Source organism: Symphalangus syndactylus, chromosome 12, assembly GCF_028878055.3.
Source record: "Symphalangus syndactylus isolate Jambi chromosome 12, NHGRI_mSymSyn1-v2.1_pri, whole genome shotgun sequence".
Taxonomy (NCBI): Eukaryota; Metazoa; Chordata; class Mammalia; order Primates; family Hylobatidae; genus Symphalangus; species Symphalangus syndactylus.
The window spans coordinates 138,291,772-138,317,902 of NC_072441.2; the positions used below are offsets into that span (position 1 = coordinate 138,291,772).

The 26,131-nt window shown below is 41.3% G+C and overlaps 2 protein-coding genes across 26 annotated transcripts in view; one reads left to right on the forward strand and one right to left on the reverse strand.

Moving 5' to 3' along the window:
* The window catches only part of MACF1 (microtubule actin crosslinking factor 1), a 408,649-nt gene that overhangs the window by 177,768 nt on the left and 204,750 nt on the right, over positions 1–26,131 (reverse strand). For all 25 annotated transcript variants that reach the window (XM_055255176.2, XM_055255175.2, XM_055255173.2 and 22 more), the window contains 12 exons: positions 25,557–25,833; positions 20,783–20,911; positions 19,977–20,054; positions 19,199–19,360; positions 17,662–17,766; positions 16,930–17,025; positions 15,183–15,308; positions 12,566–12,718; positions 9,861–10,015; positions 3,265–3,391; positions 2,533–2,716; positions 1,960–2,129 (listed from right to left, as the gene is read on the reverse strand). In XM_055255176.2, the coding sequence (XP_055111151.1) occupies positions 1,960–2,129; positions 2,533–2,716; positions 3,265–3,391; positions 9,861–10,015; positions 12,566–12,718; positions 15,183–15,308; positions 16,930–17,025; positions 17,662–17,766; positions 19,199–19,360; positions 19,977–20,054; positions 20,783–20,911; positions 25,557–25,833 (1,762 nt within the window). The remainder of the gene's footprint in view (positions 1–1,959; positions 2,130–2,532; positions 2,717–3,264; positions 3,392–9,860; positions 10,016–12,565; positions 12,719–15,182; positions 15,309–16,929; positions 17,026–17,661; positions 17,767–19,198; positions 19,361–19,976; positions 20,055–20,782; positions 20,912–25,556; positions 25,834–26,131) is intronic.
* Positions 7,747–8,783, forward strand: LOC134734590 (10 kDa heat shock protein, mitochondrial-like). The gene is made up of 2 exons (XM_063627865.1): positions 7,747–8,126; positions 8,424–8,783. Exons 1-2 carry the CDS (start codon positions 8,076–8,078, stop codon positions 8,679–8,681), a joined length of 309 nt encoding a protein of 102 aa, XP_063483935.1. The 5' UTR covers positions 7,747–8,075; the 3' UTR covers positions 8,682–8,783.

Genomic DNA, 26,131 nt, shown 5'->3' on the forward strand with positions numbered 1-26,131 from the left:
ACGTTGGCCAGGCTGGTCTCGAACTCCTGGTCTCATGCAATCTGCCCACATCAGCCTCCCAAAGTGCTAGGATTACAGACGTGAGCCACCACGCCCAACCTGTATCAATGTTAATTTCCTGATGTTTATCATTGTTCCGTGGTTATGTAAGAGGCTGCCCTTGTTTTTTGAAGATGCACACTGAAGTATTTAGGAATAAAGGAGCTTCATGTCTGGAACTTACTCTCAAGATAAAAAAGGAATGTTATTATGTATAATATATAGAATAAAATGAGAAAGCAAATGTACAAAAATGTTAACATTTGGGGACTCTAGGTGAAAGGTATAAGAGAATAAAACTTTTCTGTATATCTGAAATTATTTCAAAATAAAGTTTTAAAAAGGAAGAGGTATTTTAGATATATGTATGTATATATGTATCTTGAGACAGGGTCTCACTCTTTCACTTAGGCTGGAGGGCAGTGGTGCAGTTATAGCTCACTGAAGCCTCAAATTCTTGGGTTCAAGTGATTCTCCCACCTCGGCCTCCCAAAGCATCCAGTCGACCTTTATTTCTTAGTGAGTTCTATTTTTCAGGGACAAATAGATTTTGTATCACCCTATAGAAAAGTAAAAAGCTTCCACATGAGAATTCCCAGGCTCATATGATATGCCTCATATTACCTCCCTCTCCTCCAGTAAAAATCATACTTCCCTCTCACTCTTCTCTTCAGGTTTTGGGGGGAAAAAAATAGAAAGTTAGAAAAATCACTCCTCCTCATTAGCCATTCCTTTCTATCCCCTTTAAGCTCCCAGATCAAATTTAATAGGCTTCATAGAGCTCCCTCATACCATTCTAATTAGAAATGTTCTAGAAACACTCTAAGTTCCTACAGCAATCTTTGCTTGGAAATATACTAGTTACTATTCATGACATTTTTTATATCTTATACTGAAGTCTCTAATTGTAACTTCGACTTTTTATTTTTCTTTCACTACACTATAAGCCAAAAAACAAGTACCTTGGTTTACTTTTCTTTGTATGCCTCAGAGGACTTAATAAAGCAAAAAATATTTGCTGCTTTTACTTCAAGAATACCATCCTACATTTTCATAGTATTTTACTTTTTCAGGAAGCTCATTATATGTACTATACCATTAATTTTCAAAATAACCCTATATCGTGCATTGCCATCTCCATTTTACAAGAAAGTAAACTAGGGATGAGAGTTCACTTGCTCAAAGTCACTGACAGAGCATATATCAGAGCCCACATTCAAATTAGAGTCATTCCTTATATTTATTGGTCATATGACTGAAGGCAACCAAGTCATTTAAAGTAACACAGGTGCATAAGGGATAGAAAAAAGAGCAGCATCTCTACTAAGCAGTTTCAAAATACATAGCCCAAATATACTGCTTAGAAAAATTTACTAGTCTGTTTGCCTTCTCAGCTCTGTAGGAAACTAATCAACATTCAGCAATGCACATGGAGCTGAAATCACACTTCTCCACAGGTAAAAGACATTTATAGACTGCAAGAAGAACTCCTGAGAAGGACTGTCTTGAGTCTATTGCCTCATTTCTTAGGTTCCATACTCTTTTTTTTTTTTTTTTTTTTTTTTTTTTGAGACAGAGTCTTGCTCTGTCGCCCGGGCTGGAGTGCAGTGGCGCAATCTCCGCTCACTGCAAGCTCCGCCTCCCGGGTTCACGCCATTCTCCTGCCTCAGCCTCCGAGTAGCTGGGACTACAGGCGCCCGCCACCGCGCCCGGCTAATTTTTTGTATTTTTTAGTAGAGACGGGGTTTCACCGTGGACTCGATCTCCTGACCTCGTGATCCGCCCGCCTCGGCCTCCCAAAGTGCTGGGATTACAAGCGTGAGCCACCGCGCCCGGCCAGGTTCCATACTCTTTTGCCATCCAATGAACTCTGAAAGTATTCACTCCACAACCAGCATCCACATTGCTCTTAGGGCTTACCTCTTGCTCTGCAATCCTTAATGCATTGTCCTGCCGGGCATCTTTGTCAGTCCTAGAGCTGGCTAGAGACTGAATTCGTTTGACCACCCTCTGTTCATACTCCTCCAGGCGCAGCCGGATGTTCTTCAACTCTGAAATGTACATCTTGGCCACAGTCTCCTCTTTGTCCTCTGTGAATGAACAAACACAAAAGACCAGTAAGCTCGACATCAGAGATAAGCAGACCTGATATCCTACTGATGAAAGCAAGGCTTTATTTAGGAAATCTTCTGCCTGATCCTACCTGATCCTAAATTTCACATATTGTATACTAATTTTTGAAAGTCCAAACATGTTACAGCCACAAGAAAATGTGATAGGTTGATTAGCAGTAACGACTGAAATATCAACAGACTTCTTCTTCCATGATGATTTTGAGAATTCATCTATAAGTTCTTCTCTATCTCAAGTTCATAGCAACTCAAGTGGAAAAAAGTGGTGATGTTACTTTCTCATTTATATGAAGGGTTTCACAGCAACCCCTTGAAAGGCTCTCATTCTACTATTCTCTTTCCCTCTTCCCAGTGCACACACCATTCTCCATGGACTTCATCAGGTGCTGGAAGTGGGCTTTACAAGCTTCCACCTCCTTTTCCAAGCGCAAGCGATCAGCCACTGAGAACAGCACAGAGTCACGACTATCCTGCAGAAAGTCTTCATAGTGGCCCTGAAGGTTCTTCATAATCTGATGGCACTCTCCTGGTGCTGAGGATCGAAGCTAGAAAGAAAAAGCCAGAAGAAATTGCAACAGAATAAAAATGTAACACTTTCTCTTCTCCTCCATTTTACTGAGGTAACATATATACAAAACAGTGCATAAACCATAATCGTAAACATGTTGATTTTTATAATTTGAATTCCTCCATTTAATCAGCATTCAGATTAAGAAGCAGAACATTACCAGCACTCCAGAAGCACCCTGTGTGCCCCACTGGACATAACTCTTAATAATTGTTCACAAGTATTCACCTACTACCTATTCTTATGCAAAAGACATGATTGTCTTACAGAGTGAGAAAAAGCCTGCAACCTTCTACCCTTGCCAAGAAGACCAAAGATGTTACTCACTCTAATTAGGAATTTCCTTTACCATTCAAATTGCTACTTCTAGCTTGTAAGAACCTCAGGTCTCTAACTCTAAAATGGTATCCCTGAGTCCGCTTTACTCCATTTGGGTGGGGAAAAGTCTCACAGTAATGAAAAAAGCTCCCTCTGAAAAAATCTTGCCAACAGAATGTGAGCCTGGGGTAAGGTTTTCACAATTACCTTTTCTAGGTTCCAGGTCTGCACAAGGTCAAGGTCTTTACGCAGATAGTTCCAAGAGATAAGGCTTTTGGTGTTAACATGTAGCTGGTGCCAAAGGGCCATCACCTTCTGATAAGATTGTTCGACCCTAGAAATAACACAGAACCTGACTATTACCTTTGTAAGACTTCAGCTCCACATTAGAGACCTTCTAAGGAAAAATGTGATTGCCTTAGCAGAATTGAGCTTATATGTTGAGCAGAGAAAGGCAACAAGTCAAATACTAGCATCTCAGGAATTTTTAGAACTAAATTAATTGAGGCTGGGCATGGTGGCTTATGCCTGTAATCCCAGAACTTTTGGAGGCCAAGGTGGGAAGACTGCTTGAGCCCAAGAGTTCAAGACCAGCCTGGGCGACATAGTGAGATCTCATCTCTATTAAAAAAAAAACAAAAAACAAAAAACTAAACTACATTAATTAATTGAGATCTTCAACCTGGATTTGCTACAGCATTATGCATATTACGTTAGCACATATTTAGTAATCTCATAAATGTTACCTGGATATAATATGATGATTACAAGCCAGAGAGAAGAAATAACCAGAGAGAACAATAATAGGGAAAGGCATAAACAACATCCCATCCAGAATTGTTGAAAGATGATTATATCAATGTTTAAAAACTGATTTGCTGTGTTCCAAATATTTACAAAAATGCTAAAATGTTGAGAAGTTAATAGCAGCTTAAGAAATTCACCTGGTATATAAAGCAAAACTGCATGGCTCACGCCTGTAATCCCAGCACTTTGGGAGGCTGAGGCGGGCAGATCACCTGAGGTCAGGAGTTCAAGACCAGCCTGATCAACAAGGAGAAACCCCATCTCTACTAAAAATACAAAAATTAGCCAGGTTTGGTGGTAGATGCCTATAATCTCAGCTACTTGGGAGGCTGAGGCAGGGGAATCGCTTGAACCCGGGAGGTAGAGGTTGCAGTGAGCCGAGATCGCACCATTGCACTCCAGCCTGGGCAACGAGAGCAAAACTCCGTTCAAGAAAAAAAAAGAAAACTGCAATATGAAGGGTTTGAGATTTTTTTCCCAAGCATCTCATGTCTAATTCAATCTTGATTTCAGGAAGACTTACAAATACACAAATACACAGACACACTCTCTTACACACCCACTATGTTACCTTGAATTTCTTCAAGTTGAGAAAAAAATGTAAGATATAAAGAACAGGATGGAAAACTAGAAGCCAGGACATCAGTTAAATAAGAGGCATTAAATCCGTAAGTTTAATCTTCCCTCTCTCCAAAAGTCCCACTAAAATTTCAGTAGAGTTGGAATTCAAAGTTCAGGAAATCCCAAAGAAGAATAAAAATATAAAAAAGCAACAAAAAAAATAGAAAATAAGGGAACATTAGAAAATTAGTTCAGGAGGTCAGACATTCAACAAATGGGAATTCTTCAAAGCAAGAACTAAAAACAAGGAGAATGAAATAATTAAAGAAATAAGATCGGAGTGGTGGTTCACACCTGTAATCCCAGCACTTTGGGAGGCTGAGGCGGGCAGAACACGAGGTCAAGAGATTGAGACCATCCTGGCTAACATGGTGAAACCCCATTTCTACTAAAAATATAAAAAATTAGCTAGGCGTGGTGGCAGATGCCTGTAGTCCCAGCTACTCAGGAGGCTGAGGCGGGAGAATGGAGTGAACCCAGGAAGCAGAGCTTGCGGTGAGCCGAGATTGCATCACTGCACTCTAGTCTGGGTGACACAGCGGCGAGTCTCTATCTCAAAAAAAAAAAAAAAAAAAAGAAGAAAGAAAGAAAAGAGAAATAATCCAGGGTGGGCCCGGTGGCTCATGCCTATAATTCCAGCACTTTGGGAGGCCAAGGCAGGTGAATTATGAGGTCAGGAGTTCAAGACCAGCCTGGCCAACATGGTGAAACCCCGTCTCTACTAAAAGTACAAAAAATTAGCTGGGTGTGGTGGTGTGTGCCTGTAGTCCCAGCTACTCGGGAGGCTGAGGCAGGAGAATTGCTTGAACCCAGGAGGCAGAGATCGCACTGAGCCAAGATCGCACCACTGCACTCCAGCCTGGGCGACAGAGCGAGACTGTCTCAAAATAATCATCATCATCATCATCATCATCATCCAAGAAAAAACTTCTCCAGACCTGAAAGACGAGTTTCTAGTTTGTGTTCATTAGCATAATGAATGCAGAAAGACTCAAAGGTACAGCATCCCTTTTAAAGATTAGAGACAAAGAAAAGCATTTAAACACTTCTAGAGAAATAAAGATTTCTTTCAAAAGGTAAAAGTATCAAACTGTTCCGTATCATGATAGTGGTGAAGGATAAACAATTCTAAGCCTTTGTCAAAACCAATAGTACTGCTCATGACAAAAGATGAGTTTTACTATTCTGTAAACCTAAAAAAAAAAAAGAGAGAAAGAATGAAAATGGCACTATACACCTAAACAAGAAATCCTGAAAGCTAGAAAGCAATAGAGCAATGATTTCAAAGTTCAGAGTAAAAATAATTTCCAGGCTGGGCATAGTGGCTCACGCCTGTAATCCCAGCACTTTGGAGGCTGAGGCAGGCAGACTACTTGAGGTCGGGAGTTCAAGACCAGCCTGGCCAACACGGTGAAACCATGTCTTTACTAAAAATACAAAAATTAGCCGGGCATGGGGGCATGCACCTGTGGTCCCAGCTACTTGGGAGGCTGAGGCAGGAGAGTCACTGGAGCCCAGGAGGCGGAGGCTGCAGTGTGCTAAGATCATGCACTCCACTCCAGCCTGGGCAACACAGCAAGACTCTATCTCAATAATAATAAGAAGAAGAATAAGAGTAATAATTTCCAAAAAAAAGTATCTTGCCAGTTAGAGGAAGAAGACAGACATTTTCAGATATGAGGTTTCAAAAAATTTACCTCCTACTCAGCCTTTTTCAGTAAGGCATTGGAGAGTGTAATCCACCAAACCAGGGAGTACACTAATAAATAAGACTTGGAATCTAGGAATTAGTGGGTCCACATATCACAGAGACAGTACCCAATCAGGCCTACAGAACAGGTCCAGAATAAAAAAAAAAAAAAAAAGACAGAATGATCCAGAATAAATGTTTCCAAAAGAAAAATGAAAATTGCCTGTGGTGTTTGGCTATATTGGGAATCCTTTTACAGTAATGTAGGAGAGTTTGGGGACAACTAAGCAAACTAAAAAACAAAACAATTACCCACTCCAAGGAAACAGAAATTATATAAGAAAGTAAATAAAACAGGGGCCAGGTGCAGTGGCTCACACCTGTAATCCCAGCACTTTGGGAGGCCGAGGTAGGTGGATCACTTGAGGTCAGGAGTTCGAGACCAGCCTGGCCAACATGGTGAAACACCGTCTCCACTAAAAACACAAAAATGAGCCAGTCATGGTGGCACACACCTGTAATTCCAGTTACTCGGGAGGCAAATATTGCAGTGAGCCCAGACTACACCACTGCACTCCAGCCTGGGCGACAGAGGGAGACTCCATCTCAAACCAAAAAAAAAAAAAAAAAAAAGTAAAGAAAGTAAATAATTTATTCGTAAATATATTCACTCACCTACTCATTCATTCTTTCATTCAATAATCATTTATTGAATACCTGCTATGTGCTGGGAATGGTTCTAAGTGCTAAAGATACAGAGGTAAACAAAATGGACAAAAATCTCTAATAGGAGAGAATAAACAAACACATAATCTGTTAGGCAGTATTAACAGTTCTGAAGAAAAATAAAATGAGTAAAGAAGACAGAGAGTGGCATGCAGTTAGTGGGGATGGTGGTCCATGAGGGTTCTAAGATAAACTGAACAAAGTGAGGGAGTGAATCATGTAAATATCAGAGGCAAGCAGGAAGTCCAAAGGCCCTGAGGCAAGAATATGCTGTCTGTGTGTGAGAAACAGAGGAAAGACCAGAGTGACTGCAGCCAAGTACAAGCAAGGAGAGTGGCAGAGGATGAGTTCAGAGAGGTAAGGCACAGTCGCCTCACAATAGTCCCCTAGAGTACGATGTGGTTCAGCTTTAAACAACACATGTACTAATAAAACAAAAAATACCAACTTAAACAAAAACTGTGACATAACTACATTTGGAAGACAAAGAAGTGTATGCATATATGTGTGTATAGAAAGCTAAATGTTAATTTCCTAGAGTAAGAAGTTAATAGATAATTTCTGAAGTTGAAAACAAATAAGGAAATAGCAGGAAAAAAATTACATTTGGAAATGTGGATTTATAACCCAGCAAAATCTGCTAAAACAGCTGAAAACAGTTGACTCTGGAACGTGGAACTTTGGGAAAGGAGAGGTGATAGCTAATTTTTATTATAATACACTTTGCAGTATAACCCAACTTTCTAAAATATGTACATACATACATATATATATATACATACACACTTTTTTTGTTTGTTTGTTTGTTTTGAGACAGAGTCTCACTCTGTCAGCCAGGCTGGAGTGCAGTGGTGCTATCTCGGCTCACTGCAACCTCCGCACCCTGGGTTCAAGCAATTATCCTGCCTCAGCCTCCTAAGTAGCTGGTACCACAGTCATGCACCACCACGCCAGGCTAATTGTCTGTATTTTTAGTAGAGACGGAGTTTCACCATGTTGCTCAGGCTGGTCTCGAACTCCTGACCTCAAGTAATCCCATAACCTCAGCCTCTCAAAGTGCTGGAATTACAAGCATGAGCCATGGTGCCCAGCCCATATATTACTTTAATAAAAATTAAAGAAAATCAGCTGCCATTAAAAAAAAAAAAATTCGGAGTCTGAGACAGAGACAGTCATGGCAGGACAAGCGTTTAGAAAGTTTCGTCCACTCAGGCTGGGTACAGTGGCTCACACCTGTAATCCCAGCACCTTGGGAGGCCGAGGCAGGTGGATCACAAGATCAGGAGATCGAGATCATCCTGGCTAACACGGTGAAACCCTGTCACTACTAAAAATCCAAAAAACTAGCCGTGCATGGTGGCGGGCGCCTGTAGTCCCAGCTACTCAGGAGGTTGAGGCAGGAGAATGGCGTGAACACGGGAGGCGGAGCTTGCAGTGAGCCGAGATAGTGCCACTGCACTCCAGCCTGGGTGACAGAGCAAGGCTCCGACTCAAGAAAAAAAAAAAAATAAAGAAAAGAAAGTTTGAAAGGAGTGCTGCTAAAACTGTAACCAAAGGAAGCATTATGCTTCCAGAAAAATCTCAAGGAAAAGTATTTCAAGCAATAGTAGTCGCTGTTGGATCAGGTTCTAAAGGAAAGGGTGGACAGATTCAACCAGTTAGCATGAAAGTTGGAGATAAAGTTCTTCTCCCACAATATGGAGGCACCAAAGTAGTTCTAGATGACAAGGATTATTTCCTATTTAGAGACGGTGACATTCTTGGAAAGCACGTAGAGTGAAATAAGTCACTACTGAAATGGCATCACTCATAGGTGGGAATTGAACAACGAGAACACTTGGACACAGGAAGGGGAACATCACACACCGGGGCCTGTTGTGGGGTGGGGGGAGGGGGGAGGGATAACATTAGGAGATATACCTAATGTAAATGACGAGTTAATGGCACCAACATGGCACATGTATACATATGTAACAAACCTGCACATTGTGCACATGTACCCTAGAACTTAAATTAGAAAAAAAAAAATGGCATCAACGTGAAGCTGCCCATTCCAGTGAAGTTCTGAAATCTTTCATCATGTAAATGATTTCCATATCTCTCTTTATAATAACCTAATGATAACTAATGACCCAAAAAAAAAAAACCTTCTTTTTTTTTTTTTGAGACGGAGTCTCCCTCTGTCACCCAGGCTGGAGTGCAGTGGCGCAATCTTGGCTCGGCTCACTGCAGCCTCCACCTCCCAGGTTCAAGTGATTCTCCGATTCTCCTGCCTCAGCCTCCCAAGTAGCTGGGATTACAGGCACCTGCCATCACGCCCAGCTAATTTTTTTTTTTTTTTTGTATTTTTAGTAGAAATGGGGTTTCACCATGTTGGCCAGGCTGGTCTTGAACTCCTGACCTCAAGTGATCCGCCTCCCTCGGCCTCCTAAAGTGCTGGGATTACAGACATGAGCCACTGTGCCCAGCCCAATTTTTTTTTTTTGAGACTGAATCTTGCTCTGTTGCCCAGGTGGCTAGAGTGCAGTGGTGCGATCTCAGCTGACCGCAAACTCTGCCTCTTGGGTTCACACGATTCTCATGCCTAAGCCTCCTGAGTAGCTGGGACTACAGGCGTGTGCCACCACATCCAGCTAATTTTTGTATTTTTAGTATAGAGGAGGTTTTACCATGTTGGCCAGGCTGGTAAAAAATCAATCTTCTGAGAGTAAACTATTTATAACCAAGAGTTCTTTAAAAAAGAAATATCACTGAATATACTCTAGCTGAACAAAAGTATTTATTGAAGATCTACTATGTGGCTGGCAGTAGGAGACTTGATATCTCCAATGAGAAGCCTCTCCCAGGAGGAACTTTACAACTGTGTTCAAAAAGATCACAAATGCACACTCATCCCTCCACTGGTTCACTGAGACCAACAGTAGAGGTGAGTGTACCAGTGGCAGCTGAGCCAAGTTACCTGCTGGCCATCTCAATGGCATCCTTATTGGGTGGGGGGATGAGGAAGCAGACTGATGGCACCATTGCCTCGTTCCCTGTGGGGCTGATCACTTTCCATTTGGTCCGCTGAGAATTATCTTCTAGCACACATTCATCATTTTTGCAAATAGTAATCTGAAGAGATAAATTTACCAGTGATTGCTAATGGATAAACCAACAACCCATTATTACCTGGTGCCTCATCCCAAAGCTATCAAATCCTTAAGAAAAAAATCTGCTTAAGAAAAGATCTGCTATCACTTAGTGAGGGCTTCTGATTTTTGCCAAAAGATAATGGGTATAAATCTACAACACAAGAAAAATTGTGACACCAAATAAATCAAGGAAATAAATATGTATTAAATACCTGTTTACATGTCTAGTAACCCAGTATATGAAAGTTATAATAAGACTATAAAGGCTCAAGAGAGATCTCAGCACAAAAGTCTACTAGAGTAAAAACTAATGGAAGGTGAATAATCAAAACATTGTTTTTATGATATTTCCTCTCCCCACTTCCTATCATCCCACCCAAACCCCTGAAAATGTTTAAGCATTTTGGAATTATCACGTCTTTCTCTTAGAGGCAAGTGATCAAGATTATTATCCCTAACTTAAAGGCAGAAATATCGAGACACAAAAGTGCAGTCCCATTTTAAAATTTTTTTTCCATTTTTTAATTCATTCATTCTTTTGTATAATACATATTTCTTGAGTGTCTACTATGTGCTAGGACACTGGAGAAAAAAACAGTACAATTGGCCAGGGACAGCAGCTCACACCCATAATCCCAGCACTTCTGAAGGCTAAGGTAGGCAGGCCGCTTGAGCCCAGGAGTTCAAGACCAGCCTAGGCAACACAGTAAAACCTCATCTCTACAAAAAATACAAAAATTAGCCGGGTATAGTAGTGCATGCCTGTAGTCCCAGCTACTCGGGAGGCTGAGGTGGAAGGATCACCTGAGCCTGGGGAGGTCAAGGCTACAGTGAGCCATGATAGTGCCACTGCACTCCAGCCTGGGCCACAGAGTGAGACCCTGTCACAAAACACAAATAAATAAATAAATAAATAAATAGGTACAGTGGTAAGCAGACAAGCATAGTCTGTATTTCCACATATTCTGGTGGTGTATGTAGTTATAATACTGTGTAACAAATGCAATTTGCCAGGCAATAAAGGATATGACCCAGTCTTGGCTAGAGAGATAAAGACATATTACTCAAGAACTTAAAGCCACATTTAGGAGTTTAGGCTTTTTCCCAAGAGCAATGAGTAATTATTATAAGATTTAAGCATAGGATTGTTATTTAAAGGAAAAAAAAAAAAAGGCCGGGCGCAGTGGCTTATGCCTGTAATCCCAGCACTTTGGGAGGCTGGGGCAGGCAGATCACAAGGTCAGGAGATCGAGAACATCCTGGCTAACACAGTGAAACCCCGTCTCTACTAAAAATACAAAAAATTAGCTGGGCGTGATGGCATACACCTGTAGTCCCTGCTACTTGGGAGGCTGATGCAGGAGAATCACTTGAACCTGGGGGGCGGAGGTTGCAGTGAGCTGAGATGGCACCACTGCATTCCAGCCTGGGCCACAGAGCGAGACTCCGTCTCAAAAAATAAAATACAATAGGCTGGGCGCGGTGGCTCACGCCTGTAATCCCAGCACTTTGGGAGGCCGAGGTGGGTGGATCATGAGGTCAGGAGATCGAGACCATCCTGGCTAACACAGTGAAATCCCATCTCTACTAAAAATACAAAAAATTAGCCGGGCGTGGTGGCGGGCACATGTAGTCCCCGCTACTTGGGAGGCTGAGGCAGGAGAATGGTGTGAAGCAGGGAGGTGGAGCTTGCAGTGAGCCGAGATCGTGCCACTGCACTCCAGCCAGGGCGACAGGGCAAGACTCCGTCTCAAATAAATAAATAAATAAAAATAAAATTAAAAAAAGAACATGCTGGTGGTAGGATCCTTTGTGCACTAAATGGGGAGGCTGATACAATAATCCAAGTGAAAGAAACTTATGCCTTTTATTTTTTTTGAGACAGGGTTTCACTCAGGCTAGAGTGCAAACGGTGCGATCTTGGCTCACTGCAACCTCCACTTCCTCAGCCCAAGCGATTCTCCTGCCTCAGCCTCCCGAGTAGACTATAGCTGCAAGTCACTGTACCTGGCTAATTTTTGTATATTTTGCAGAGACGCAGTTTCACCATGTTGCCCCAGCTGGTCTCAAACTCCTGAGCTCAAGTGATACACGCTCCTCAGCCTCCTAAAGTGCTGGGATTATAGGCATGAGCCTCTCCACCCAGCCACTTATGCTCTTAGGGTAATATTAGCAGGGATATTTACAAATTAGTACAAACTTGATGGTCCTATTAGCTGTGGAGGATAAGAGGGGCGGGGGAGTCAAGGATATCTCCCAAGTGCTACAAAGTACTATCTCTGTCAACACTTAGGCAACTGAGTAGTTAATAATGCCAATCACTGAGGCAGGGAGCAGGTCAAGATTATAGGGTTAAAGTTTTTAGTTTAGTTTTTTTTTTTTTAAATGATAGCAGAGAGTTCAGCATGTTTAAATTCTAATTTTAAAAGCGCTATAATTTGGTCTTTTCTTATCATCATAACCCTAACTGAAGCCTTCCCTCTTTCTTCCTTCCCCCTGTGGCCCAGAGGTACCCTTTCTACCTCCTCACCTCGATCTGCCGATAGTCACAGATGGCCTTGACAGAAATGGTGCTCTTTAACACATGGTCTGGACTGCGTGGTTTTAGCTGAACGATGGTTTTTGATCTCCCAACGAGACTGGCAACGGAACTCTTGGACTGTATAAGCTGCTCCTTTTCATCCTACAAAATGATAAGAAAAACAAAATGACATTAATGTTGCTACTCAGGGTGACTAAGCAACAAAGAAAACTGAATACTCCACTCCCTCAGAGAATGTCATCTCTCAGTTAAGTAGGGATGGTTGGTGGAGCCATCTTAAAGACTCAGACAAGGATAAAGAAAAAAGGAGAGAATGTTTCTGTCTTCTACCAAGTGCTTTCACACTCAAACTTTGCAGCTTTCTCCCTGTGCCACTTTCAATGAACCATAAAGCCACATGCAAAAATCAAAATAAAAACAAATACTTCTAGCTTCCAAATACAGCTATAAAATAGCTAATAAAAAACCTATCTAAACATGATTCAGAGAACATGAAAGTTAAAATCAATAATAGGTATATTATTATTAGTCAATTTCTCACTGGTAGAAACCAGTTCTTCCCTTTCTGCTTAGGAGAAGCTAGTTATACTTATTTAAACTTTTAAAAGTAATTATATCTCCCAAGCTCTACTCCAAATATTTTATTTTCCCAAATTGAGTCAAGCTTTCTAGAGAAAGATCTTAGCATATCAACCAACAGTGCTGTTGGTGAAGGTATCATGACAAATGATTTAGGGTTTACCTCTTAGTATTTGCTGTGCTATAGTCATATAAATTTGGTTGGTTAGAAAGAAGTATCATGCAAAATTGAAACTCTCAAATCTCTGCAAATCCAATAATCTTAAAAATGAATAAACTTCTTGTTAACAAAATTGGTAGTAAACCATTGCCAATTCCATTAAAGAGTAAAAGATAAACTTTGTCCATTAACCCAGATGTTTCAAGCCCATTTTGAGGTATGAAAGTCTCCCCAGAAGAGGGCTTTCTTAGGATGGATGTAGATGCGATGAGAGTAAAGAGTTAATAATGTTAGGAAATGCCATTAAAGAACTAAGAATATGCAAGTAAAGAAAAAGAAATGCTTAAATAAACTACCTGTGCCTGTCCCCGGGAGCATGATTGGAAGAAATACAACTTTAACTTATTAGTTAAGAAAGAGGAATGGAATATATCAGGGAGACAGCCACATTTCCATACTTGAGAGCTGGTCTACCCATTTCAGTTTCCTTGCAATAAGATGTCAATTTCTGTCTAACCCACAGCCAAACAGCTCAAGCTCCAGAGACCAAGTGCTCAGCGTGGTAAAAGTTCTGAAAAGAACCAGAAGCCAGGACAGATGCTCCCGAACCTGACGGACAAGCTGAGGAGCAGACCCAGGTGACTCCATGCCCCGATGACGCCGCCAACCCGATGACCCTGACCTGGAGAGGAGGGAACAGAGCAGCGACCCTCGAGAAGAGAAGATATGACAACCATTGCAGAGGAGTTACCCTATGACAGAAGGTACTCTGTGGGAGGGTGGAGATAATAGCCAATGATTATATTCCTCCTTCATACTTGCAGTACCTCTGAGAGAGACATTTTAGAGACAACATCTGAAAAGTCAGGTTTTCATCCTTCATTCCAAATTAATTAAATTAACAGACTATTTGCCCAGGTGAATGTAAAACCACTCACAGGTTTACAATACCTGAAAGTGTAAAAAAATAAAAATAAAAAAACTTATATTCACAAATGCTCAAATCTTACCCACTAAAAAAATGAACTGTTTTGGGTTATTCTAGTTCTCTTATTTAGACTTTCCTATTGAAATGCGAGATTCCCCTTGCTTCTCACAAAGGAAAAGTAAGTTCCCTATTGCATATACATTTCTATTTTAATTTGAGATGTAGCTTGAGCCTTGTCTTGCCAACACTGTGTAATATACATTCACTAAATATAAGTAGTCTTTCTGCTAATCAATTACCAGCACTCATGAAGAAATAATTCACTGGAGAAAATGAATATAAAATTGATTTGAACTAAATACTGAATGTAAAACTATTTCTTAAAAATTAATATTGCTTCATAAATAACTGCACAAATATTACATCTAAATAAGATTTTAATGTTTCTTTGAATTAAAATCAATTTTAATTATCATCCAAAAGAAAACTACCAAGGAGGAAAATTTTGACTCAGGTGTATTTCTTTGTGTTTTTTTTTTTTTTTTTTTTGCATAAGAGAGTAAAAAAAGAATTTGATATCAACTAATCCCCTTCAACCTTTTTTTCATGCTCAACACCTCATCTTTGGCTCCAACTGTTACATTAAAATAGGAAAAATGCAAAGAAAGTATAATGAGCTCCAAGTGGCTCAGAGGAGAAGACTAGGCCTTTACTTCAATAACATACCCAAAGAAATCTTATTAGCAACTTATTTAAGAAAAGAAAAGGAAAAAAGGAAACAGACAGAACAACATCGATTAAACTCTATTTGAACGTAAGCCAAACTTTATTACAACAAGGGCCCATTGCCCTGGAGCTTCCAAGGATATAAACAGCAGCAGCTGATATGGTTTACTCTCTTTCTCAGAAGTAATCATCCCCACTGAGGCAACACCCACCATGGAGTCCTGGAGCAGGTCTTCAAGGCGGGATAAGCTGGTGTTGTGGTCACAGGAATATTTTCGTTTAATGGAATCTTGGAGGTTCCTCAAGAATGACTCCAGCTCTCGTGCATCACTGAAGAACTATGGGAATACAAAGGAAGGATGCCTTCTGCTCAAAACATCAGAACACTGGAATGTTAACTAAGAAAGAACAATTTTACTGTGCAGAGCTTAGCAAAGCTGATTACACCCTACTGCATTAGTGACAGTTAATTACAAGGACCACTGAAACATAAACCGAAAGGCTTAAAAAGCCATACAGAAAAATATTAGTTCTGACTACCCCAAACCCTACCCTACCGAAAAGTTAGCCTGTTTCATCCCCTCAGAAATCACTGCTCTTTCCTCTTGACTTCTGGCTAGGTACGGCATTTGGCTGTGGGATGTATTTCATGAAAAACCTAAGGTTGAGTGATCAAATGTTTCAATTCATACTATGAAATACTCAGGGAGACTATTTAATTTAGGGCAAAAGGCTGGGCACGGTGGCTCACGCCTGTAATCCCAGCACTTTCGGAGGCCGAGGCGGGCGGATCACAAGGTCAGGAGGACCTTCTTGGCTAACATGGTGAAACCCCGTCTCTACTAAAAAAATACAAAGAAATTAGCCGGGCGTGGTGGTGGGCGCCTGTAGTCCCAGCTACTCGGGAGGCTGAGGCAGGAGAATGGCATGAACCTGGGAGGTGGAGTTTGCAGTGAGCAGAGATTGTGCCACTGCACTCCAGCCTGGGCGACAGAGTGAGACTCTGTCTCAAAAAAAAAATCTAGGGCAAAAACAGAGGTAACAGCTTATTTCCTCCTTCCACCTCACCTGAAAATAAGAAGTACATTCTTTCTTTCTTTTTCCTTTTTTTTTTTTTTATTTAGACACTTGCTCTGTCGCCCAGGCTGGAGTGCAGTGGTGTGATCTTGGCTCACTGCAACCTCTGCCTCCCAGGTTCAAGTAATTCTCCTGCCTCAGCTTCCCAAGTAGCTGGGACTACAGGTGTGTGCTACCACACCCAGCTAATTTTTGTATTTTTAATAGAGAAGGGGTTTCACCATGTTGGCCAGGCTGGTCTTGAACTCCTGATCTCAGGTGATCTGCCCGCCTCGGCCTCCCAAAGTGCTAAGACTACAGGCGTGAGCCATGGTGCCCGGCCAGCAGTACATTCTTTCATGTTCTGACAGATTGAAAAGAGAAAAAAAAGGTCATAATATTTTACAGCTCCTCCCATCAAGAGGTGGAGTCTATTTCTCCTCACCTTGAAGCTAGGCACAGCCACATGTCTGGCTTTAACCAAAGGCCCATTAATAAATGTGACAGAAGCAGAAAAAAAGGGCTTGTGCTCTAGGACTTGCTCTCTCTTGCTGCTTATGAAACACAGCCACTTTGTGAAGAAAGCTGCTGGATGCTACAGACACATGGGTTGGTGCTCCAGCACCTAGCCAACTCTCAGACGTGAGCAATGCCATTTGGGACCAACCAGCCCCCAGCCAGCCATGAGTAAGACAGGCAAGATAAGATGAACCACTTAGCTGAGCCCTGCCCAAACTGCTCACCTACTGAATCACGAGCTATCTAAATGACTATTGTTTTAAGCAACTAAATTTTAAGGTGGTGGTTTATACAGCAAAAGCACACTAATGCAGATGTGTTTGTAACCTCACCTTTAACATACATATGTACACACACACACACAAACACAGAAATCCATCATACCTGAAAATAAGCAGTATTCTCTTTCACATGATGCTCAACACACAGGCACAGCTGCTTCATCCACTGCAACTGGGACTGGACAGCAGCACTGTAAGCCTGCAATAAACAAGCACACAGACAGAAGGGCATGAGTTTAACAGACTCAATATATATGCGCAATACTATTTTCCAAGTACAACTCGGCTAATGATAGAGAAGCCAACAGAAAAGATGTGGAGATACTTGACTGGCATCTGCTCAATGCTTCCCACGAGTAAGAGGTGTTCCTTTAATCCAAAATGGTTTTGTTAGAGGGGGTTACATAGAAAAGGTCTCTTCCACACTCAGTTGTAAGTAAATGATCTAGGCAGCAAAACCCAGGCATAAATAAATTCCTCTGGAATTCTTCCACTGTTTCTCTTCTTTTGGCAAAGGCACTACACCAACAAGAGTCAAGTTAGGATCTGTCTGGATAGTTATTTGAAGAAATATGGTCCAAGTCACTTTTCCTCCAAAAGCTGTGAACCAATGTCTCTTCTATTGTTTCTCTTAGTAGTCTCCTTAGACTAACAAAAATGTTCGCAGGCTTTTGAGGGACATAGGAACAGTCAGGAATGAAAAGAGAGAAGACTCAAGACAAATGTTCCCTGACACTTCCTCCAAGTCCTTCAGTGGAACAAAGTCTCTAATTTGAACACTTTTATAACAACAACCTCTCAGCATTTGACCTTCACACATTCTCAAGTCACACACCTCCACTGTCTGCTTGGCTGGGTGGTTCTCAAGTGAAAGTAGTTCTGCTGTATCTTGTAGAGAACGAAACACATCCTGTTTCTCCTCCAGTTCCATTGTCAACTCCTGAAAATTGAATTCAATTTTACAGCATAAGTGCTCTTGGCAGTGGGGAGCGGATAGCATAAATAAAAGCTGTGTTCCCTCCCCTATTTTAAAGGAACCTACAATATAGAATTGGTGGCAAAATGAGATGTATAAACAGTGCATGCCAGAGGATTGCAGAGAAGGGCACAAACACTGGAATTATTGGAAAATGATTCACAAAGGACATGGGACATGACCCAGATGTGAGTAAAATGGGGGAACACAGAATAAGCACTGGACCAGAGAAAGGAGATAACTTGACTGGAGTGGACAGTTCCTGCACGTCAGCACCCACACCAGTACATGACACAACAGGACATGGGTATCAATGACTGGTTGGCTTTGCTTAGACTATTCAGCCTACAATGCTCTCCACTGGCTCTAAATTCTATTAACTGCAGGGCTCAATTTAAATGCCAGCTCTTCTGTGAAGCTGGATACTGATCCCTACTATGCTTTCAGAGCACTTTCTTTCTATCTCTGTTATACCCTAATTTCAGTTCTCACACAGCCTGTTTATTGTTATTATAGTATCAATTCTTCCTTCTTTAATTCAGTAGAATCGTATGCCATTCTCCAATCAGGAGAAGCCTATATTTTTTAAGAACCCTAAATCAATAGAATTAAAGTATCTAAAGTGCATGTTAAAAACAAAAACAAGAAACTCCCTATTTGCATAGTTTACAAAATCTTTAAAAATCTTCTGAGTGTGAAAATACTAAAAGTAGCAAAAACTAATCCTAACTTGTCTACATCTTTCATTGAAAAGAATAAAAAGCAGTGTCCTGTTGTCCGATGTTAAATTTCCCTTCCCATTTTACAAACGAAAAGATTGAAACAAAAAAGTTAATAAAATAATTAAGGAGAATTCAGAAATTTGTGGAAAGTACAGAGTATATCCCAGTTAAACAATACTATACTAAATGCTTTGTCTAGATTCGCTTATTAAATCTTAATCTTTTATGCAACGCTTGGGGAATATGTGCTATTAGGGGAGGGGGTAGCTTTGAAGTGGTGCTATTATCTCATTTTATGGAGGTCCAGAGAGATTAAATGACTTCCCAAGGTTATAGAGCTAGTTAGTGGAAGAACAAGAATTTGAACTTAGGCACTCCAAAGCCTATAATCTTAAACACAATGCTGTATTGCTTCTGAAATGACTCAATTTACAGGTTGCTGCTCTATTCATCCAAGACACTGCCATTCTAAATGCATTCTAGATAAATTAACTCTAGGGTTCTACTGTCCCTCTCTCCATTTACACTTCTCACATGCATGGACGCATTAAGTAGGGCCCCTATTTCTATCTAGCAGAGTGCAACTCCAGCCACCCAAGCTTTCAGCAGACTAGCCCGTCTCCTTCTGCTGCTGTTAAGTAAATATGACAGGCCTGCTGCTGTGCTAGACTCACAGAGAAGTAATTTCTCTTGGCTGAGATATTGGAATTGTTGTCACTCCAGTCATATGCTAGTTCCTCCTCCTCCTTCTCATTCAACCAGATCAGCTCAGCTGTAGCTCTGGAAACAAATTTATGCAGGCTCTGAAGGTGCCTCATCCGGAAGCTAGAAGTTTCCTAGACAAGACAAGGATTATAAGGTTAGACTGCCAGCCTTTGTATCTGTAGAAGATAGCACATTTGACATCAAAGGAGAGAATAACTCAGGAAATGAATTTGCTTTTAATCTCTGGATTTTTCCCCATAGATTCAAGTTTTGTACAAGTTTGATATAAGACTCCCAGAACTCTTCTCAACCCTAAGTAGAAGACAGAATTCATAAGGCCTTTGTGGTGCTCCCTGGATAAAGAATGGTCCTAGGCTGTCCTACTCTGGACAATCTTGATAAACCGGGATGAAAAACAACAGATCAGAGGGAAAGTCCCCTCTCTACAAATCTCAAACTTTTAGTTTTGGTGTCTCAAAGCACATATAGCCACACATTTGCTGAAGCACAATACCTAGGATAGGTTCTATTTATTTAAAACTTTCAAGAACAGTAGTTTCTGACCCATTAAGAAAATTGAGAAAATGTTATAATACATATGAATAAGTGCATAGTAAATGATATAACCTAATAAGCAGAAAACCAAAACAGGGCCAAACCAGTAGATTTCTGAATTAGGGAAGAGAGTTGATTGGGGGGAACCAGACTCTCTATGAGCAGAATGTAAGAGAATCGACAGAAACTCACCTTCAATTTACAATACTGTGTCTCCAGCTTTCCAAGAGTTTCAGCATAGCTGGTATGGAAATTCTGGGACATCTTTCCCTGATTAAAAAAAGAATGAAATAAAAATACATTAGAGAAACAGTAAGTAAACTATGTGTTATGGTTGCAACTATGCAAATATTATGTCTAGATAGAGATATGGATTTGTTGCTCTAAGAAAACAGAAGCTTAGACAACAAATTTCTGAGTCATATTTTATAGCTTGGAGCAGCACTAAGTGGGCAACAGTTGAGCAGGGTAATTACAAATAACAGACCTCACTATCCTGTGTCTCCAGCAATTCTGGTAGGCTTCTAAGCAAAACCAATGCCTGATGATTCCCACTCAATTGCTTTTTTGAAGGGAAGAGTTGAAATATAAAATGGGAAGATAGAACAGTGACTGAAGGAGAGAGGAAACTGTGTGAATAGTTTCTCTATACCAGCGCTCAACTGCAGGCAGATGGGGAAGTAAAAAGTACCTGAATTTACAGAGGCAGAGGGCCTGAGTTTGGATGCTGCATCCACTACTTACTAATTCTGACCTCAGTTTCCAGTATCACTTTTCTTTTTAGTAAAAAGGGGTTAATAAAAATACTTTTGTCACAAGTTTATTTCAAAGATTAACAGACACACTTCATGTGAAAAGGGAATTTGTCATAAACCGCTCTTCATCATCATTCTTTGCCAGAGCACCCTCCTCCTTCAATACAGCTTTATTGTGTGTACTGTCCTTTCATCCATTCCACCCACATCCCTCCTGTAATGTGGATTCTGAAGGCTACGCACCTCATACAACCTGGCCTCCTTGACACTTGAGCCCAGCTCTTCTACACTGGTATGGATGTGCTGCTGCATTTCTAGCTGCAACTCCACACTAGGCAGGTCATTGCCCCACTCTGCTCGCTCCAGTTTCATCTGAAAAAGAAAAAATATATATGACATTATTTGCTGCTGGTTTGGTAGAAAAATGGTCAGAACCAATGTTAGGACAAGGAAGCAAGGGGTAGAGGACTAAGCAAAAGGACATCTAGGCCATCTCCTTCAATCTACAGCCTCTTACAAAAAAATTACGCCATCATCGCCGCTAAGAAGCAGGAGAACAGAGCCCACCAATTACACAACAGAGCAGCCTTTTGCTGCTGCATTATTAGTATACATTCCTGGAGTAATCAACCAGAAGGGAAAGGGAACTTCACAGGCTTAAAATGCTTAACTTTACAGTTTAGGCATTTCTCATTATGGAGTCTTTTCATTTCACAATCATAACTGATATAACAAAGAAGTATCTGAAAATATTTAGCTTCATTTCATGACATCAACTACTGGCCAATGGAAGATAATTTTAAAACAGTTTATTTAGGCCGGGTGCGGTGGCTCAAGCCTGTAATCCCAGCACTTTGGGAGGCCGAGGAGGGCAGATCACGAGGTCAAGAGATCGAGACCATCCTAGCTAACACGGTGAAACCCCGTCTCTACTAAAAATACAAAAAATTAGCCGGGCGTGTTGGCGGGCGCCTGTAGTCCCAGCTACTCGGGAGGCTGAGGCAGGAGAATGGCGTGAACCCGGGAGGCGGAGCTTGCAGTGAGCCGAGATCGCGCCACTGCACTCCAGCCTGGGGGACAGAGAAAGACTCAGTCTCAAAAAAAAAAAAAAACCAGTTCATTTTGGGATATTTTTATTTATTGTTAAAATGGGAAATATATTATGCGGACATAGGAAGAATTTAATATAAAACAAACGGGTTAGAAAGATAAGGGCAATATCAAATTTGAATCACTATCACTGAACACATGTAAATAGTGCCCCTTGGAACTGCGGAATATAGTAGCCTTGCTTAAACTTAAGAGCTATGATTGCCGGGCGCAGTGGCTGACGCCTGTAATCCCAGCACTTTGGGGGGCTGAGGCAGCTGGATCACCTGAGGTCAGGAGTTCGAGACCAGCCTGGCCAACATGGTGAAACCCCATCTCTACTAAAAATACAAAAATTAGCCAGGCATGGTGGTGGGCGCCTGTAATCCCAGCTACTTGGGAGGCTGAGGTAGGAGAATTGCTTGGCTTGAACTCAGGAAGCAGAGGTTGCAGTGATTGGAGATCGCGCCACTGCACTCCACCCTGGGTGACAGAGTGAGACTCTGTCTCAAAAAAAAAAAAAAAAAAAAAAAGTTGAGGCTGGGCACGATGGCTCACGCCTGTAATCCCAGCACTTTAGGAGGCTGAGGTGGGCGGATCACCTGAGGTCAGGAGTTCAAGACCAGCCTGGCTAACATGGTGAAACCTCATTTCTACTAAAAGAAAATACAAAAAATTAGCTGGACGTGGTGGCGCATGCCTGTAATCTCAGCTACTAGGGAGGCTGAAACAGGAGAATCGCTTGAACACGGGAGGCAAAGGTTGCAGTGAGCCGAGATCGTGCCATTGCACTCCAGCTTGGGCAACAAGAGTGAAACTCCATCTCAAAAAAAAAAAAAAAAAGTTACAATCAACAACAAAAAATGAAGAATAAACTCCACTGTCAATGAGAGAATAATAATAAAAAAACAGATTTACCCTATAAAAAATACAAGATATTCTTCACAGAAATAGAAAAAACAATTCTAAAATTTATATGGAACCACAAAAGACCCAAAATAACCAATGCTATCCTGAGCAAAAAGAACAAAACTGGAGGAATCACATTACCTGACTTCAAATTATACTACAGAGCTATAGTAACCAAACAGCATAGTACTAGCCTAGAAATGGACACATAGACCAACAGAACAGAATAGAGAACCCAGAAACAAATCCATACACCTACAATGAACTCATTTTCAACAAATGTGCCAAGAACATACACTGGGGTAAGGAGAGTCTCTTCAATTAATGGTGCTGGGAAAACTGGATATCCATGTGTAGAAGAATGAAACTTGAGCCCTGTCCCTCGTCGTCATACACAAAAATCAAATCAAAATGGATAAACACCTTAAACTATGAAACCACTATAAGAAAACACCAGAAATACTTTCCAAGACACTGGTCTAGGAAAAAGTTTCTTGAATAGTACCACACCAACATAGGCAACCAAAGCTAAAATGAACAAATGGGATTACATCAAGTTAAAAAGCTTCTGCACAGTGAATCAACAAAGGAAAGGGACAGGCCGGGTGTGGTGGCTCACACCTGTAATCCCAACACTTTAGGGGGCCGAAGTGGGTGGATCACCTGAGGTCAGGAGTTTGACACCAGCCTGGCCAACATGGTGAACCCTATCTCTACTAAAAATACAAAATTAGCTGGGCATGGTGGCACGTGCCTATAATCCCAGCTACTTGGGAGGCTGAGGCATGAGAATTGCTTAGAATCCAAAGGTTGCAGTGAGCCGAGATCGTGCCATTGCACTCCAGCCTGGGAGACAGAACGAGACTCTGTCTCAAAAAAAAAAGGAACAACCCACAGAATAGGAGAAAATGTTTGCAAACTACTCATCTGACAAGGGATTAATAACTGGAATATATAAGGAGCTCAAACAACTCTACTGGAAAAAAATGTAATAATCCAATTAAAGATGAGTAAAAGATTTGAACAGATATTTCTCAAAAGACATACAAATGGCAAACAGGCATATGAAAAGGTGCTCAACATCACTGATTATCAGAGAAATGCAATTCAAAAATACAATGTGATATCATCTCACCCCAGTTAAAATGGCTTTTATCCAAAAGACAGGCAATATACAAATGCTGGTGAGGATATGGAGAAAACGGAAGCCTCGTATGCTGTTAGTGGGAATGTAAATTAGTACAACCACTATGGAGAACAGTTTGGAGGTTCCTCAAATCACTAACAATAGAGCTACTGCATGATCCAGCAATCCCACTGCTGGGTATATACTCAAAAGAAAGGAAATCAGTGTATCAAAGAGATCTGCATTCCCACATGTTTGCTGCACCACTATTCACAATAGCCAGAATTTGGAAGCAACCTAAGTGTCCATCACAGACGCATGGAGAAAGAAAATGTGGTACTTAAACATAATGGAGTACTATTCAACCATAAAAAAGAATGAGAACCTGTCATTTGCAACAATATGGATGGAACTAGAGGTTATTATGTTAAGTGAAATATGCTAGGCACAGAAAGACAAACACCGCATGTTCTCACTTAGTTGTGGGATGTATAAATCAAAACAGGCTGGGAAGAGCAGTACGGGATCAGAGGCAGGTGGGGATGATTAATGGGTACAAAAAAAATAGTTAAAGAATGAATAATACCTAGCATCTGGTAGAACAACAGGATGACTATAGTCAAAATAATGTAGTTGTACATTTTTTTGTTTAATCTTTTATTTTTGAGATGGGGTATTGCTCTGTTGCCCAGGCTGGAGTGCAACGGTGCGATCTTGGCTCACTTGCAACCTCTGCCTCCCAAGCTCAAGTGATCTTCCCACCTCACCTCCCAAGTAGCTGGGACCACAGGTGTGCACCAACCTGGTTAATTTTCCATAGAGATGGGGTTTCACATGTTGCCCAGACTGGTCTTGAACTCCTGGACTCACACAATCCGCCCACCTCGGCCTCCCAAAGTGCTAGGATTATAGGTGTGAGCCATTGTGCCCAGCCTGTACTTTTTTTTTTTTTTTTTGAGATGGAGTCTTGCTCTGTCGCCCAGGCTGGAGTGCAGTGGCACGATCTCGGCTCACTGCAAGCTCCACCTCCCTGCTTCACGCCATTCTCCTGCCTCAGCCTCCCGAGTAGCTGGGACTACAGGTGCCCGCCACCATGCCTGGCTAATTTTTTGTATTTTTAGTAGAGACGGGGTTTCACTGTGTTACCCAGGATGGTCTCGATCTCCTGACCTCGTGATCTGCCCGCCTAGGCCTCCCAAAGTGCTGGGAATACAGGCGTGAGCCACCGCGCCCGGTCCCCAGCCTATACATTTTTAAATAACCAAAAGAGTATAACTGGATTGTTTGTAACACAAAGGATAAATTTCTTGAGATGACGGATACCTCATTTTCCATGATGTGATTATTATGCATTACATACCTGTATCAAAATACCTCATGTATCCTATAAATATATATATACCTTCTATGTACCCACAAAAAATTTTTTTAATTTAAAAAAAAGATAACAGATGTATAGACATCGCAATTTTCACCAAGCTCTCACTCAGAGTACAGTTAGCTGAGGGAAAAGATTCCAAAGGGTTTCAAATGAGAAAACCGTTTGCTATTTGATATGGGACTGTGAGAATTTGTACCAACCTCACTCATGCAAGATTTAAGGAGAAGGGGGCTTGGGTCTCAGGCAGCATCAATAATTAAGAAAGTCAAGCCAGGTATGGTGGCATATACCTATTGTCCCAGCTACTCAAGAGACTGAGGCAAAAGGATCACTTCAGCCCGGGAGTTCCAGTCCAGCCTGGGCAACATAGCAAGACCCCATCACTCAAATAAAAGAATAATAATAATTAAGGGAATATGCACAGAGAACACAAAGCAATTTGGTCCTCTTAGATAAGCTTCTAGATCCAGTAAACATCAGTGTACTGCATAAGCTTTTGGATATACACCCACCTGCATCTCTTCTACCCAAGATAGTAGTTCATACACAAATCGGAGATTGCCTTCATCTTCAGAGGAGCTGATAGCCACAAGTTCAGCCCGAGTCATAGGCTTTCGGAACCAGGAGGTAGAAGAAGAATGGGTTGCCTTGGTTAAGGGTTCTGCTTTCAGATGAGTGGTGGTTAAAGTAGAGGGTGGAACCAATTCAAGTGAAGTGAAATGACCCTTCCGGTACAGGTTTGTACACTCTAGACGCAAGGTGACCAGCTCATCCTGCAGACGCATGACCCTGAAATGGAAGAAGAGTAAAAAGGAAAGGATTTAAACCTACAGTATAGTTTTTAAAAATAAAATCTTCCTTATCCATTTGACAAAGATATGATAAAAATAAAAATGAGCCAGCCTAGCCAACATGGTGAAACCCTGTCTCTACTAAAAATACAAAAATTAGCCGGGTGTGGTGACACATGCCTGTAGTCCCAGTGACTCAGGAGGCTGAGGTAAGAGAATTGCTTGAACTCAGGAGGTGGAGGTTGCAGTGAGCCGAGATCACACCACTGCATCCCAGCCTGGGTGACAGAGCAAGA